Here is a 16,926-nt window from a genome sequence, read left to right as displayed (position 1 = left end):
ATTCAAAATCGAACCATAATCGATAAGTCCGCAAAATTAACTTATTGATTTATTCGTATTGGGTTATCGAATAAATAATTGATGAATAGATTAGAATTTTTTAATTAACAGCTTATTGATATGGAGGAGGATTATTTAATTTCCTTATGAGATAAATTGTTAATCCGTTAAGAGTTAACATACTTACATGTTTAACTTAAGTATATTAGCCTCATTTAATATATAGGACTAACAATATAATTATATGTTGTTAGTCCTAAGGTCGTAAAGCCAAAAAAGGAAAAGCTATTTACTTTTTTTTAAATAACTATTACATTACTATTAATCTATATTTTTGTAATATAGAAGAACTGTATAATTTAATTGCAAGATGTGTTCATGGAGAGAAAAAAAGGTGGAGGTTAGTTGATACATTATCTGATAACCGTCCAATAAGTGCTAATCTTTTATCGAACAAATCGATATCTTATTGCCAGATTAGTAAAATTAAAATTGATATTCAATAAGTTAAATCGTTAAGCAAAATTATCCACCTGATAAGCAGCCGCGTGCAAATTTAAGAAAAATCATCGCATTTGTTTTGATAAAAGTAATGTACCGTGAAGCGCGGACATATTTACTAAGAGGATCGGTAGTGTATATATTAACATAATAATAAGTAAATATAGAAACCCTACTATATTTACGCTAATGTATAAATATAGTAAATCATATTCCTCTTCCATTCATTTTCATTTTTTTTATTTTTAGCAAAACCTCATCATCCAATTAAGTGTCTAACTAACAAATTAGATTTACTATAAAATACCTCCAATATCCCATATGTACTGCCAAAACACAAGAAAAAATGATGAAAACTTATCACAAGCCTTCATATTTCATGTTATTTACTACACTAATTATAACAATTACTTCAAGTACAAGTTTTGTGCATGGATTAAACGTGATTGATAAATGTTGGAGAACAAATCCAAATTGGAGGAGTCAAAGACAATATTTGGCTAAATGTTCTGTTGGTTATTCTGGAAAGATGACTAATAATATTGGAAACGACGTAGTAATATACAAAGTTACTGATAATAGTGACGATCCCTTAAATCCTAAACCTGGAACCCTAAGATATGCAATGACGCATATTAAGGGAAAGATTTGGGTAACTTTTGAACAAAATATGAAAATTAGACTCCAAAAACCTCTTTTAGTCAGCAGCTTTACTACCATTGATGGCCGGGGAGCTAAGGTTAACATTGCTGGTGGCGCTTGTCTAATGCTTCAAAGGGTACGTAACATTAACACAATTTTCGCACTATTACGTCATCTAAAAGATTAAAATAGGTGATCGTACATAAGTAATATGAAAAATATACATATTTGATGTTGTATGCTACAACACGTTAAGATACACTAATTAAAAAAAAGGGAAAAAGGACAAATATACCCCGAACTATTGTAAATAGTATGCAAATACCGTCCGTCATACTTTTGGGACATTGCTCCTGCTATCTAAAAACTAGAGCATATAGACGTGTTATAATAATGGATCATAATATTAGGCATAGATCCGACGTTTATTAAATATTGGATCGACGGATAGAATGTGCCACATGTCCTTGTTTAGAGTGAAGGGCATGTATGCTTTAGTTTTTGGACGGCAGGGGCATCAATGTCCCAAAAGTATAACGGAGGATATCTGCATACGATTACGATAGTTTAAGGGTATATTTGTCCTTTTATACATTTACTTATCGCAACGTCATCACTAGTGAAAAAAAAAAATCAGGATCCACCTCTGATCACCACTATATGTATGTAATTAATTGACATGAATTTTTTAGGTGACAAATGTGATCATTCATGGTCTAAGAATCCACCATTGCAAGGCACAAACTGCGTCAAGAGTCATGGGACCTGATAAAAAAATCGTAAATGTAGGTGCAGTGGATGGGGATGCGATTAGAATGGTGACTTCTTCGAAGATTTGGATTGATCATAACACCCTCTATGAAAGTGAAGATGGTCTGATTGATGTGACTCGTGGTTCTACAAATATTACTATATCTAATAATTGGTTTAGGACACAAAATAAGGTTATGTTGTTAGGTCATGATGATGGATACCTTAGAGACAAAAACATGAAGGTTACTGTTGCATTCAACTATTTTGGTCCTAATTGCAACCAAAGAATGCCAAGGTATCTTAAAAATTTATATAATTGATTTAGTCACAAAATTATTTCACGGCTCAAAACTGTAACCTATAAAAATAAATTTTGCAGGGTTCGTCATGGATATGCACATGTGGTTAACAATATATACAAGGGATGGGGTAACTATGCAATAGGGGGAAGTATGAACCCAAGCATTAAGAGCCAAGCTAATTATTTCTATGCACCAAAAGATGGAAAGAAAGAGGTCAGACTTTTAACATGAAAATTAACCATTCATTTATTTCAATATTTACATATAAAGTTAAATAGAATGCATCGAACATATATACAGATTCATATAACTGACTCCAACTAGTTTAGAACCGAATTGGATTAGTTGATTGATTGATGAAAAATATGATACGATGATGCAGGTCACATGGAAAAAAGAGAGTGGTGTAGTTGGTGAAGTGGCTGGGAATTTCCAGTCAGTTGAAGATGTATTTGCTAACGGAGCATGTTTCAATGGATCGGGTTCAGGTCGTGGGTCGGTGAAGCCAAACTATTCACCAGAGCAAGCTTTTCCGGTGGAAGATGGACACAAGGTCAAGGACTTGACAAGGAATGCAGGTGCTTTAAAATGTTCTTCTACCTGTTGAGCACTACACATACCTCAACTTGGATGGTGAATTGAAGATAAATATTGATCAATACATTTATAGTTTTTCTTTTACTGGAAAATGGACTCCATATATATAATACCTAGTCTAAGAATCTAACGAGTAGAATTTTACTGGGTATGTTGTTGAATCATATTGTTGTAAGAATCAACAAGGATCAACTTTATTTACCTTGATGTACTTGTGCCAAACAGTGATATAGTTTGTAGTTATTTCCTAGTACTAAAACTTACCATAGTACATGAAAATTACCACAGGCCTAAGTGTGCTTGGTAAGGAGGAAAACATTTTCCGAAGAAAATCTATTTTTCTTAAATACTCGTGTTTAATGAACAAGTTATCTAAAATGAGGGAAATAGATTCTCAATGAAAGTAAGGAAAACAAGTTCTGTAAGTGACGATTCTATATTTATTTGTATCCTTTCACCCACCGACACCCTTAAAACTCCAACCCCTTGACCGTCCTACCACACCCCCATAGTATTTTGTTAGATTGCAAATGTATTTTTTGAACGACAAAAAACTTGTTTTCCATGAAAATGCTCTTCATACCAAACACACTTCTACTCTTCGATTTCCTTTTGAAGGAGATCTCTACATCATAAATTATAGTGGAAACATCCAAGTTTCACAAATCTGACACATCTATATTCTTGGGAAGAAAAAGATAGCCTAAAGAAACAAGCAAAGAACAGTACGCTAGGATTATAAAGTGAGAAGAGTAGCAACTCATTCACCAGACAGAAAACTTCCAAAAACTCACTAAAGAAAAGTTTTTTCTATAAAACACAAGTTTATCAACTTGTAAAAAACAAATAATCCATATAAATTCAAATTAACATACATATAAATAGACGGAGAACAAGCACGATTTGTTTTGCATTTAGTTGAAAATCACTTTTTGCTGCAATATCAGGAAAGCATTAATTACCAACAAATGGATAATCAAGAACAAACGCACTTTTATCCAAGAATGCAGTCGGATGTAATAGTCTATATTGCCTGAATTCACCATTCAGTAAGTCTGAAAAGCTCGCCCACAGAATTTCCAAGGCAGTTCAAGTGCAACTCAGCGCTAAATGTAATAAAGTACAGTCGATGTAAAAGTACCGAATAATCATGTATAATGTGACCAACTCGAGTACATCAGTGTCCAATATGTGAAACCAACCCAATCAAAGACTTTAAATCACATAGGAACAACACGGGCCTTGTACATGCAAATATAAGCCATATGCCAATCACCTGAAACCAAATAAGGCTTTTTTTATCAACAAACTCACAAAATGATCAATACATTCGGGCTGCACAAGCAACCGAGATTGATTCATTTCATCGATGTAAATGAGTCAAGTTACCTAACGTGACACGCTATTTACATCAGCAGAGATCTACCGTGAGTAAATCACATAAATGTACCATATTAAAAAAATATTTACCATTTATGTCAACATAATTTTTCTAACTAAATATAACAATTTTTAAGAATTAAAAGATTGTACTTTTAATCTTCATTCGCTCTTTCTCTGCGCTTTTTCTCTTCCTCTTTTTTTTTCTTTCGGTGTCAATCTCTCTTCTTCCTCACTTTTTTCATTTTTCTAAAATTTTCAATTAAATAATTATTTTAAATTACTTTTTCCCATATTTCACTATTTTTATTCAAAAATACGACAAGAAAAGGAATAGAAAAAACAGAAAATTGTACAATATGATGTTTCTCAAATAGGAATTTTAAAATTTTAAAATTATAGAAACAAGAGTTAATCATCGATTGTCATTATAAAGATTAAATTTTATGAATTTGTGATTAATTTGGATAGGTTGTTCCTACAAATAAGTGAAATGTCATTTGGAGTTTATATCCCAATTTCAAGAGGATTTGGTTAATTTTATAATTAATTTTGGTTAAGTTTATAATTTATTCATGAACAATACAAGTTAAGTTCAATCTATAGATTATTATCTTGTCTTTTGTTAGTTACGTTTTTCATTTATTATTTTTTTTCTTTCTAATTCAACTTTAATATTGTGTAATACATTTATAATGCAAATTTAATTCATTTTGTACTTTATTATTTGTTATTGTTAGATTACTTGTTTAATCCATTATTGATATAAGTTTAATTCACTCTACAGATCATTGTCTTGTGTTTCATTGATTACAATTTTTATCTATGCTTAATTCAACTTTAATTTAATATTTGTGTATGGATTTTTAATACAAGTTAATTCATTTTGCATTTTATTGGTTGATTTGTTATGATTGAATTACGTCTGATACAAGTTTTATTCAATTTACAAATCACATAATGCTCTTTCTTTGGCTACATTTGCATTCATGTTTAATTTGCTTCTCATTCAACTTTGATATGTGTAACATTTTTTTTATTGAAGTTTAATTCATTTGGCAATTTATTATGTTTCTTCATTTGTTAGAATTAGACTACTTGTCAAATTAATTGATTATCTTAGTGATAAAAGCAAAGATAATCTATAAGATACATATGATATAAGTTCTACTCATGGATAATGAGTTTACTTCAATTTATAGATTGTTGTGTTGTCTTTTGTTACTTACGTTTTTTCATTCATTTTAAATTCTCTTCTAATTTAACTTTAATATTGTGTAATACAATTTTAAAGCAATTTAATTGATTCTGTAATTTTTTGATTTATTTATTACTATTGGATTACTTGTTTAATTCATTATTAATACAAGTTTAATTTACTCTAGACCATTGTGTGTAATACATTTTTAATTCAACTTTAATATGTGTGTGATACATTTTAAATTCAAGTTTAATTCATGTTTCAATTTATTATGTGTCTTCATTTGTTACGATTAAATTATTTGTTTAATTAATTAATTATTGATACAAATTTTATTCATTCTATGAATTATTGACTACTCTACGAAAGAAAGTAGAGAGAAACTAAAGGAAAAAAAGCAACGTGGGAGTGCACAGCAGAAAGAAAGCAAAAGAAAAAAGGAAAAAAAACAATAAAAAGAAAGTAAAGGAGAAGAGCAACAAAAAGAAAAAAGTTGGCAGAGAAAAAGAAAAAAAACAATAAAAAAAGAAAGTAAGAGAGGAAGAGCAACAAAAGAAAAAAGTTGGCAGAGAAAAAAGAGAGAGGGAACGAGGAAAAAATCTTATAATAATATATAATATTACTTTATATTGATATAAATGGTAATAATTAAAGAGTATAGCTAAAATAAGTAATTATTTTTAAAAAAGGATTCACTCAAGTAATTAAGTCATATACCGTCTGGTTTGCATCTTCAAGAACAGATAGGCTTGCCAAGCGTAATATAATAAACAAATGATTGACTTACCACCCCCTGAAAGTTTAGTGATGTCCTCTTCTCGCTGCGGGATTGGATTGTCATCATCGAATTGAACCCACTTTCCTGTTTACAATGAGATTTCAATATATTGTATCAGATGGTAGTCCAAAAGCAACAGTTACTAATACAAAATATCTTCCCAGTTAAACTGACCGTTCTCTTGCTTGACCCAGGCAACATAATGCCCTGAGTCGGCACTTCTTCCCTTGTGAGTCAGCACCGCCACCAAATCATATATTCCAGTCAACTGGTGTTCCTTCTCAGGCAGAACACCTGAAATGGAGTTTATTATTGGAGCCTCATTTGAAAAAAAAAAATTAAGAAAATAACTGCAACTCCTCATTCATAACTGAAATCCCAAATTGAGCTATTAGACTAGCTTTCCTTCTATATTAGAAACAAAGAACTGTTGATAAAAAAGTGACCATTCACAACTACTGCAGCCAAATCTGGAACTAGTGAGTCACTCGCATAAGTCCTCGCTATTTCTGATGCTCCATTTGGGCCTATTTCATTTCAACCCTCAAAAATTTGTTTTTTAAGAAAGTTACAGGGTTATCTAGTGCTAGAACTTCTTAAAAATTTTCTACATACAAACAAATGCATAAACAAATTAAAAGACTCCAAGAAAACACCAATATAGTATAAGTATACCAACAAAGCTAAACCTAAAAGACTTCCACTGTTCTATAAATTCAAAGGTGTCGCCTTCCAAAGGAACTCGTCAAAACGTCCTGAGGAATCAAGGGACATATAGTAATGTAAAAAGGGATAAACCTGATCCAGTTAATAATCTTAATTGGATCCCAAAACTATTAATGGGAAGTTGCTTGGTCGGATCAAAAATATTAATATTGACCTTGCAAAAAGAAGTTTGAATACCCAAGGCTGACCGTCATTGTCATAAGAACCCCAAAGAACTAATGGAAACTCTAATATTACTGCAAAATTATACCCAACAATTAACGAGTAGAGTTTTCTTCAAAGCAAACAAAGGCTAAATGAGTTGGAAGAGATCATAACAACGATTTTTCACCCAAATACTATAATTGTAACGCCAGCCTTGTTTACAAATTACAATACTACAGCACCATACGTTTATTATGTCATCAATTATTAGGGAAAGGAAGTGTTTCTTCTACCTTCTTGGGATGTAGATTTAGATGCTTCTCCACTTCCACTAGATGATTCCTGCATAAACAATAAAGAAAAACGAAGCAAGTCAAAGGCTACTTTCAGACATTCTAAAAGTAACCCATTCAACCACCTTGTAAAATCCACCACAAGTGGGCCCCAAAGGTCCGCCTTTATCCCCTTGAGTTACTCCTACAGTAGAAGGATCAATTACATACCTCAGCATCGGTCATTTTAGTGTCGTTGTCAGTTGTAACTGGAGTTTTTGCACTTGTTTTTAAACCAGCCTTCTTACCTTCTGCATCCCTCAAAACCTAGCAGGAAATTTAGACTATGTTATAACACTGCAAGAGAAAGAAAGAGGGCCAAGAGGATCTTTCCTTATTTCTTAAAGACAAATATAAAAAACGGGCAAAAGAAATACCTGGCGGGGGCCTTCCAGTTTCTTGCGAAGGTTATCCGAACAAAGATCATATACATCCAACGACAATGGGTAATCCACTTTCTGATGGCATAAACATATTTTAAGATTACCATTTCTTATATCTTAGAGCAATGAGCGACCCAATACATATAGAAACTATAACATAAGATTTTGAAATATAAGCGAACTTATATTACTACAGAAAGCAAGAACTGTTGAGTTTTAATAAGAGACATGACTATTGTTTGAAGTGTACATTAATTTTAGTTTCCTAGATTATCATTCTTTTTCGAAGTGCTTCCTACATCATCATTTGAGTTCCAAAATCCTGATATATCTAAAATCAATCATGTACAATTTACGATTTACAACTCCTTGTTGTCACATAATTACAAGCCATGGGTGGAAATGGAAGCGACCATTCTATACTTGTGCACAAAGGTGTATGAATGGTCTAGGTTTAAGAATGGTCTAGATTGGATATGGGTGGAACTAATATGAACCTTAATTATACATCCTTTATTACCTTTCTCCCAAAAGAAAAAGTTAGTCAGAACCCAACCTAGCCAATATTGGCTAAAAATGGTTGTAATCTCATACTTATCGAATGTGTACATCTTTTCCTTTATTTTTTTATAGACATGTCCCATATTCAATGAACTCTTAACCACAAGCACTATCATTTTCCTGAAAGCATATTACTTGAAGAAGTTTCTTAGCTGTTTATTATTTCTAGTTGCTGAAATGTAGTCATTGAAGCATAAAAACTCCCCCGTGTAATTATTTCCAAGTTACACCTGCTCCAACATCATAACATGAACTTAAGAGAGGTTTCAATCAATTTTCTATTGGAAGGTCACTATAATCAACGCTTCCATGCCTACACCATCACAAAGAAGTCTAAAGTTAAAATATACAGTTCGGAATTGACAATCCAGATAGGAGACGAGACTTGAAAGAACTTAAATGTGACAGAGTGGGTCACCCTCACATAAAAAGTAAAACATGGAACTTCTTTCCCCAGTTTATACATGGTAAAATGATCTTATCCCCCTCTTCCACCTACTTGTTGATTATTTTCAAGGAGGAGACAACATTCTGAATAATGGGAAACGGAAGAGGAGCAAGTCAACATACCCGTAAAATCTTTGCCTTCTGATTTGATTCCCTTTTCCAGAAAAAACGGACGAATTGAATGGTCAAGTATCTATTCATCAAAAAAAAATAGTAAAAATATGATACAGCTGCGGTATATACACTCAATAATCAGAGCTGAACAGTATAGAAAATATCCAGAAAAGTGTGAGCACAAAAAGGCCCCCAAGAAAGTAGAATGTATAAGAAAATGATGCTAGAAATGAGAATTACTTCAACACATCAAAGACACTTTTGTTATGGGAGGAACATTGATTCAGATAACGGATCATACACAAGTCTCTCATGCAATGGAAATTAATCAAAGCCAGTTCATACCTTGGCAAGCCATTGATTCGGGAGTCTTTCACATAAACTGCACTGCGTCCAAGTGAAGGAGATGCCTTCTCCAGTTCCGATTTCAGACCCTGTTCAGTAAAGCAATGAGCATATGAGTGCAATAAAATCATTTCAGACAGATAAATACCAGATCTCCACTATAAACATCATCGAAGATTGGAAGCACCAACTTAAACATAATCTCCAAAACATCTTTTCCCACCCTAGAACATTCTGAGGTGGCATGGTACTGAATTTTGCTCTGCCCAATGGCTCAGCCCATATCTGGCGTCAAACAATTGCATGAACCTCAACACACAATGGATAAGAGGCCATGAAAATTCTAAAGGCAAAGACCCCACCCCACCCCTGCAGTACATGTGGGCCCCGTGAGGCATCCTATGAGACTTTCTCCATCCAATCAACCATTTTAGGACTAAGCATTAGTTATCCTTAATGCAGCTACCAAATAAATTTCTATGAATTAGATACGGCATCTTTCACTTAGGGACTGTGTTCTCCTTCAAGTTGAATGAATACCAAATTGGCAAAACGGAAGAAGCTGAAACAGAACTTAGCAGTAATACAAAACACTAGGAAACAAACAAGACTGAAGTTAGAAATTAGAGCAAACAAAGAAGGAAAGAACCAAACTTACACGTTTCAAACCCTCGTGCAAATGGTTAACTTCCTGCGAAATGTGGCATTTAAGGGAATAGACAGTTTCTGTTTCTGTGCTTTCTTCACCACTTTCAGCACAATGGATCCTGGTCAATATCAGTGTCATAAGAATAAGAGACAGACGCAAGCCATTTTCTTCTGTATCTAGCACAATTAATATCAGATATGGAGCACACACCAAAGTCCCCATCAAAATAGTAGAGTAAAGACACCACAAGTTAGATATGAAACCTAAACAGCTTCCGCACTAACTGGAAAAAAACGGGATATCAGTTAGATGATTTAGAACATGTGATAACTCTGGGATGGCCATTGGATCTTTCCCAACTTCACTGCACTCAGTTAGGGCCTGCCAAGACATAATAGCCCATAGACCTAGGCTACAGCAGAAAAGTATAGCTTACTGAAAATACCCAAGAATGATATAGACCAGCCAGACCTTCAATCATTCACAACTTTTTTTTGAAAAGGTAACATTTGTATATATTAAACTAAAACAGTACAGAGGTTATACTTAGAAGCATATTTACAAGCATAGAAAAAGGTAAGAAAACCACTAGCTGCATTCTTTCTAATCTCAATATACATACAGCAGTAAGCAGTAAGTTCACCTGTCTCTTCTTATATTTAGGTGCATAACTAATTCCATGCACAAAAAAGGTAAGAAAATAACTAGAAGCAACTTAAATATCAAAAACTAATGCCTGAACTCATTCCCATTAAATAGAAGGTAAACATCATTTGAATGCAGAAATACCTGTTATCAAAGTCAATACCGAAGAGAGTCTTCACAATATCCTGACCTTCACTGCAAGTATCAAGATGAAGTGCAATCACAATCATGATATAAGGAACAATGTACACATAGGATGGTTTTCTTTCATGCTTTTTTTAAAATAAAAAAAAAAAGGAAGGGCCATATGTCCCAACCTGAAGGAAGGAAAACAAACTAGCAAAACAAAACATGGAAATTATAAAAAGTGGTTGTTTTTTCGACGAACTATTAAAATTGGAATTTCATCTGCAAGAAATATCCAGAGAGGAGATGTAGTACCTCGAATTCGGTGATTTAAGAGACTGGGAAAGGGTGTAAAGTAGTTGGGTCCAACACTCTTCGGCATCCTGTGATCATTCAGGAAGTGTCAGTAGGACCACAATATAGCACTGCAATGGTGGTAAGCTTTGTTTTAAATAATAAGGAAGCATTATGCTAAGCTTAGGTATTTTGGAACCTGTTGCATGAAAGCTCCATTGCTCTGCTGGCCAAATTGAGGATATTTCTTCCGCAAAACCTGCGGACATAAACATAATCAAATGCTAGTAGAAGAGCAGCTAACATGGAGAAAACACTAAAACGGCGAATAGATGAACATTAGTCCCCTATAACTCTCATATTAATTAAAGTAACCCAGGGCAAGAATGAGTGACGCCAATTGGACAAAGCACTGATCAAGTAGATAACAGACCACCACCACCACCCCACACTTTAAGCAACTCTAGTCACATCCAACCAAGATATTTTACATTTGCACACAAAAGTCATGACAAAATAGATCAAGTTCAAGTGTTCAACCCCAAAGCAGGTAAAAGAACTAAGTCTGTTAACCGGGATTTATTGGCAAATAGTGCCTACTCAGCATGCATAACCTCCTGAAGTGTAAAAGTTTGTCCAGAAGTCGAAACACATCTTGCAAGTTTACTAAGTCATAATCAAAGAAGAAATTAAGAAAATTGATAAAAGAAATTAATGTCAGTACCATCCAGAACTGCATTGGTGCCACTGGCTTCACATTTTTATCAAGGTCATTAAATAGATCTCTTGTTGCAACTGTCAAGAGATGAGATGAGTGATCCAAATCATTGCTTTTACCCAGTTGATTATACCTAGCAAGAAGAACAAAATAAACTCAAAATCTCAGGCACACGAGAAATCCAATTAATCATGTACAAAAAGCATGTGAGATATCAATCTTTATTGGAGTGTTTTTGAAAGTATGATACTCTGTACCAAGTAGGAGCCAATATGATCTTACTATCCTCTTGGAATGATAAGATTATAGTCAAGAACTAATTAAAACTAAGAGATTGCAGTAATATATACAGTGTACAGGAATGGCCCCAAAAGGTCCTTGGGGGAAATATATGAATTCTAAAACAGATTATTCTGCCTCATTTCTGTTAAATTTAATTTTCTGAGCTGAGTGAGCAGTCATCAAACATCTAAAATTTCTCGTTGTCCAAATTATGAACAATATACAAGCAGGGATGGTAGATTTTGATCATATTATCTTTTCATATTCGGTCGGGAATTCAACTGCTTTGAAATTTTAAATTGATTCAAATCACATTAAACTGGGATTGATTTTATTCAAAGGAGCATGTACCACAAAGCCAGTCCACATTTAAATAGGGGAGGCTGGATAGGCATTATTTCTTGAGCTACGGTTAGATAGGGGCATTATTTCTCCATTTTTTTCTGAACCAACTAGTGGTGTTTCCTCATTTTCTTTTGTAAATACTTACTGTTTAGGTGTGATGCCATACAACGTGAACTACATCAAAAAAATTGGATTTATTGCTTTGACTGACATAATTCAGGAACAGTAAAATATTGATTATTTATAACTATTTGCAAAATTAGGAATTAGGGATGAGATACAAATAGATCAAATTACCTAAACAAAGAAAGTGCAAATGAAGCAAACTAGACGTAAGTTGTTTCCCAATCCAAAACTAAAGAAGACCATATTGAACCTCATCAAGTTTAGCGAACTCGAGCCTAAGCCAAAAGACTCCCCAATAAAGGGGGAATCGCACCCAACCAAGGGTGTCCTCTAGTGGTCGATGAAGTGGATGCAGACCCTAAAGATCAAGGCTCAAATCCTAGTGAGACTAAAACACTCAATGATTTCTTATCATTTGCCCAAGCTTTGGTAGATGGAGCTACCCGTACATGTACTAGTCGGAGGTAGCAAGTACAGGTGCAGACAATCTGGACTGGGCACCACCATTATCAAAAGGAAAAAAAAAAGGATGGGTGCAAGAAGGAAAGGCTTACTCAGTCAGAGAAGACTTCAGTTCCGGAACTGAATGCAAGCACTGCACTGTGGAGTTCATGTAGCATGTGTTTCCAAGATTAAATAATCCAGCTGAATGACCCTGAAGCAAACGAAATTATAGCAATACTCATCACTCCAAGGATTAAAAGGATACATTAAAGCCTTGGCATTATGAAAAACAGCAATTCTCATACAAAATGTGCAAATAAAGAAACACAAATATGATCAGCACTACAAATCCACCAAATTACTTGTGCTCGCGGAACAAGAACAGAGAATTACATATTAGCAAGGTTTAGTTGCACGTAGAGAAGTTGGAAAAAGCAACTGCTTTTCAATGGAGGATCTACATGCAAAAAGGTAGGTGCTTAAACACCCATTATCTTTGCCCCACACATATAACTTAAACAGGAAACTAATAAAATATTTACATATAGAGTTACTAAGCCCCTCTGAAAATGGCAATGGGTGCACAGCTTAAAGAAGTGGATGAAAGAAAATACAACTGCATTTGGGAAGTAAAATGAACAAAACAAGTTCTGTAAAGTTCTACTTACGAATCAAATAGCATGTATCTGCTGGTATAAATATGCCACAAGACAGACTATGCAAACAATAAACATAAAGATCTATGCAACCCTGAAACTGTCTTTTTGATGCAACAAGAGTTGTGTAAAGAAAACTTACTACATTAACCACTTGCTCTTCTTCAGGCATATCTTCAACAAAAATAGGACCCTTCTCAGGGGCCTTCACAATTTCATCAGCAGTTCCCATCATCATCAGCCTTTGCCCCTAGAAATACACATGCTTCTTAATAACTGACACATCATTGCATAGAAAATAGAAAGAGATGCAATGAGAAGTCATGTACCTCTTTTACTCCTACTCTAGACCAATCAGCGTCATCCTAAATAACCATGAAAATCATCCAAGAGTTACCAACAAAATAAACAAGCAAAGCATTACATGCAGAGAATTTCAGCATTCCTCACAACACAAATGACTTCTGTGCTTCATCTGCAAAGTGAATAGGGTATAGCAAACCAAGGGCAGCACTAGAATTAAATACCTTCAGTAAACCACCTTTGACCATTATCTTTTGCCTTTCAGGTGGTACCCCTGTTAGATCATACAGCTGACATTTGAAAACATATGGAGGCTGGCTAGTGTCAATTTCCACAGCAGGATAGACTTCTTTTTGCCACTTTACACTTACTGCAACCAATCACCAGATTTACAAGGAGAAAATTAGAGCCTTATAGTCCAAGTGCACAATCAAAAAGAGAACAAGAAAAGGGGTTCTGAACGGGGGAAAACAGGTTCCTCCACAGAGTGAAGGTACAGTTAGTTTTTGAAATATGGATGTGTCTTAAATTAGTTACAGTTGAGTTTACAATCTGGTAGGCTAATGTGACAAAATACTGCACATCAGAAGTACAGTTTCTATTTTTAGATATTGATCACTGGTCTATACACTATGCATAAGTAATGCTACTCTGTATGGTAGTGAAGTTTGAGTCCATTATACTTTTGTATTTCTCCAATAATCCTTCAAAAAAATCCCAAATCAACAGCATAGCCGTAGTGGTGCTGTCTGAACGAACCACCATGAATTAAACAAAAATGGACAAACATTAAACTATTACAATGATGATACCTAACTGAAACACCAGAGGGATTTCTCAAACATACATAAATTAACTTATCCAAAACATAAAAAATTTGCTCCTAGAAAAAAAAAGATGTGTGAACTTAACACCATCAGAGTGCTCCAATGTTTGGATAACTGCATTTTTTTTTCTTTTGCATTGTGAGTAAAAATAGAGATACTTTTTTCAGAAAATATTTGGAAAACACTCTCAAGGCTTTAATTAGAATATAGTTCTTATCCAAAAAAAAAAAAAAATTGCCAAAGAAAAGAAAACTCAAAACACACGCCAACTTGAAAAAGTTCTAGCATGTTCTGAAATAGAAAAAAGAAGCCACCTTCACATTTTAACCCTAGAAGAAACCATTAAGAAAATCAATCAGGGCCTGTATAAGCTCCACCACCATCTCCACAAGCTTTTATTACTCGAGATTATCAATCAATCAACTACACCTCAATCTCAAACTATGTGGAATCCGCTACATAATACCTCCGAATAGTACACAATATTCAGGTCCATTTCATTACAAATACTAAATAATTTGAGTTTTTAAGACAAATTAGGATCTGTTAAACTAAAAATTATAATTATTTTCACCAATACTTCTAACCAAAGCATGAATAACAAATCTCTGCATTGGAAAATCGATACCTAAGCGTGAATTTTCCCATCAATGTGGCATAACAATTCAAATTCAAAGTAGAGTAAACTGATATGAAGAAGTTATGGAGAAAGTTCTGACCTGTCACCATGGTTGTCGGAGCTTCGCCGTTGGCAGGATCGGGACTCGACGGAGGTTTCTCGCTCTGTTTAGAATTTGCCCTGTGTGATGTTTGCTTGTAGAGAAGGGCAGGCAAACGCCACCGAAGAGTTTATTTTATACTCGTACTCGTATAGGGGAAGCCCTCCGATATTTGGAGATGTTTTATCTAATAAAAACTACAAGAGGTAAAAATGTAAAAGTACTTTATGCCTTGTTTATTTTCGTTAAGATAAATATCATATCATCGTAAAATATAACTTAAATATTTAAAAAAAAAATAGTTACTTTTGTTTAGGTAACGAGTTGCAAAGTAAAGAAAAAATATTTAAAATTAAAATCATATGTTCCCAAAAAAGAAAATATTTAAAATTCAAATTGTGTTTAGTTATTGATAATGATTAGAGTTAGCTTTGTCCCTTGGTAAATGATTTATAGTGAAAAAATAAAAGTAACTTTATGATATTTTTAAATTTTAAAAAAAAAAATTAAAATTCAACTCGAAGTTGAATTTCAAAGTTCTATAATTTTCTATTTTTTTATGGCTAAACATAATTTTTGAAATAAAGCTCAAGAAAATATTCATCGAAATTCAACTTCAAAAAGAGAAAAAATATTTATAGTTAAACACTTGTTAAGACGTTTCAATTTGAAAACAAATTTAAAATATAAAATGTACATTAAAATTTTAGATCCGAATCTAGCCCCTAACTATCTTAAAATAATAACAAAACTATCAATTGATCTAATTATTGAAAAATGTCATGAAGTCCTTGAATGAGGAGAACTCCCCTTGCTAACTGAAATGTCTCACTCTATTTAGCTACAACTACGAGTATGAGGACAAACGCCTTAAGTTACATAATAAAAGAAACGTATATGGCCATTACATTGATAAAATTATGTAGGTAGATAAGCATAACCATAAAGCAAAGTAATATAAATGAATGCATATTAAAAATCAGTATATTAGACACGTGAATTTACTTTCCAAATTCGAAGATGAAACGATCTCTACAATCACGATTTGAAGATAAAAGAGATATTATATTTGTGAAGTCATGATAGTAGATTTAATCACAGAAGAGTTTCTTCGAACCGACAAATATCGTTTGAGCGGATGATATCCAACTTACGATTTCAATTGAATAGGATATTCTATCCTTAAAAGGCATAGCTCAGAGGGATGAAGAAATTTGATATTCTACATGATCTAATAATTTACTGATTTTTAACTTTTCACCTAACTGTGAAACAGGTTGCCTAACATATTCGAACAAAGCAGTAAAGACGGTAAGTAAAAACACAATATTTTTACGTGAAAACATCCGGCTCAAAAGGTGTAAAAATCACGACCTGCACCCTTACAAGATTTAACTCCAACTTCACTAAATAAACTACGAGCCTCTACAAAAGATAAATTACAAACTTTGCAACCTAACTTAACTTCAAGTTATGGATTTGGACTACAACTCCTGTAATCGTAGAACTAACTCTAATTCCTAACCTTCAACACAAACCTCTCAAGGTATGTGTTCCCAACTCTTCAAGTTATTACAACCTGAAGA

The 16,926-nt window shown here is 33.5% G+C and overlaps 2 protein-coding genes across 2 annotated transcripts; one reads left to right on the top strand and one right to left on the bottom strand.

Annotated features, from left to right (window-relative positions):
* The first annotated feature begins 740 nt into the window (after nt 1-740).
* LOC101261002 (pectate lyase 1) lies at nt 741-2,996 on the top strand. The gene is made up of 4 exons (XM_004252461.5): nt 741-1,279; nt 1,836-2,191; nt 2,276-2,411; nt 2,581-2,996. Exons 1-4 carry the CDS (start codon nt 848-850, stop codon nt 2,803-2,805), a joined length of 1,149 nt encoding a protein of 382 aa, XP_004252509.3. The 5' UTR covers nt 741-847; the 3' UTR covers nt 2,806-2,996.
* A 791-nt stretch (nt 2,997-3,787) lies between these two features.
* Nucleotides 3,788-15,641, bottom strand: LOC101251658 (ubiquitin carboxyl-terminal hydrolase 6). Its single transcript, XM_004252323.5, has 18 exons — nt 15,341-15,641; nt 14,019-14,164; nt 13,821-13,856; nt 13,634-13,741; nt 12,946-13,046; nt 11,645-11,771; nt 11,120-11,179; nt 10,942-11,009; nt 10,645-10,695; nt 9,865-9,973; nt 9,207-9,295; nt 8,871-8,940; nt 7,734-7,814; nt 7,528-7,623; nt 7,318-7,366; nt 6,329-6,448; nt 6,164-6,238; nt 3,788-4,071 (listed from the first exon to the last, which is right to left on the bottom strand). The coding sequence occupies exons 1-18, from the start codon at nt 15,348-15,350 to the stop codon at nt 4,016-4,018; spliced, it is 1,452 nt and encodes a 483-aa protein (XP_004252371.1). The 5' UTR covers nt 15,351-15,641; the 3' UTR covers nt 3,788-4,015.
* Nucleotides 15,642-16,926: the final 1,285 nt, after the last annotated feature.

The sequence above is a fragment of the Solanum lycopersicum genome, chromosome 12 (genome assembly GCF_036512215.1).
Source record: "Solanum lycopersicum chromosome 12, SLM_r2.1".
NCBI lineage: Eukaryota > Viridiplantae > Streptophyta > Magnoliopsida > Solanales > Solanaceae > Solanum > Solanum lycopersicum.
Note: the sequence above shows the minus strand (reverse complement) of the source record. Positions and strands in the feature narration are given on the sequence as shown.

Coding starts and splice junctions, on each gene's coding strand:
- LOC101261002 (XM_004252461.5), top strand. CDS start 848: ATGATGAAAACTTATCACAAGCCTTCATATTTCATGTTATTTACTACA. Junction 1,280..1,835: donor CTTGTCTAATGCTTCAAAGG/GTACGTAACATT, acceptor TGAATTTTTTAG/GTGACAAATGTGATCATTCA. Junction 2,412..2,580: donor CAAAAGATGGAAAGAAAGAG/GTCAGACTTTTA, acceptor ACGATGATGCAG/GTCACATGGAAAAAAGAGAG.
- LOC101251658 (XM_004252323.5), bottom strand. Junction 10,696..10,941: donor CTTAAATCACCGAATTCGAG/GTACTACATCTC, acceptor TGATACTTGCAG/TGAAGGTCAGGATATTGTGA. Junction 8,941..9,206: donor CGAATCAATGGCTTGCCAAG/GTATGAACTGGC, acceptor TTTGATGAATAG/ATACTTGACCATTCAATTCG.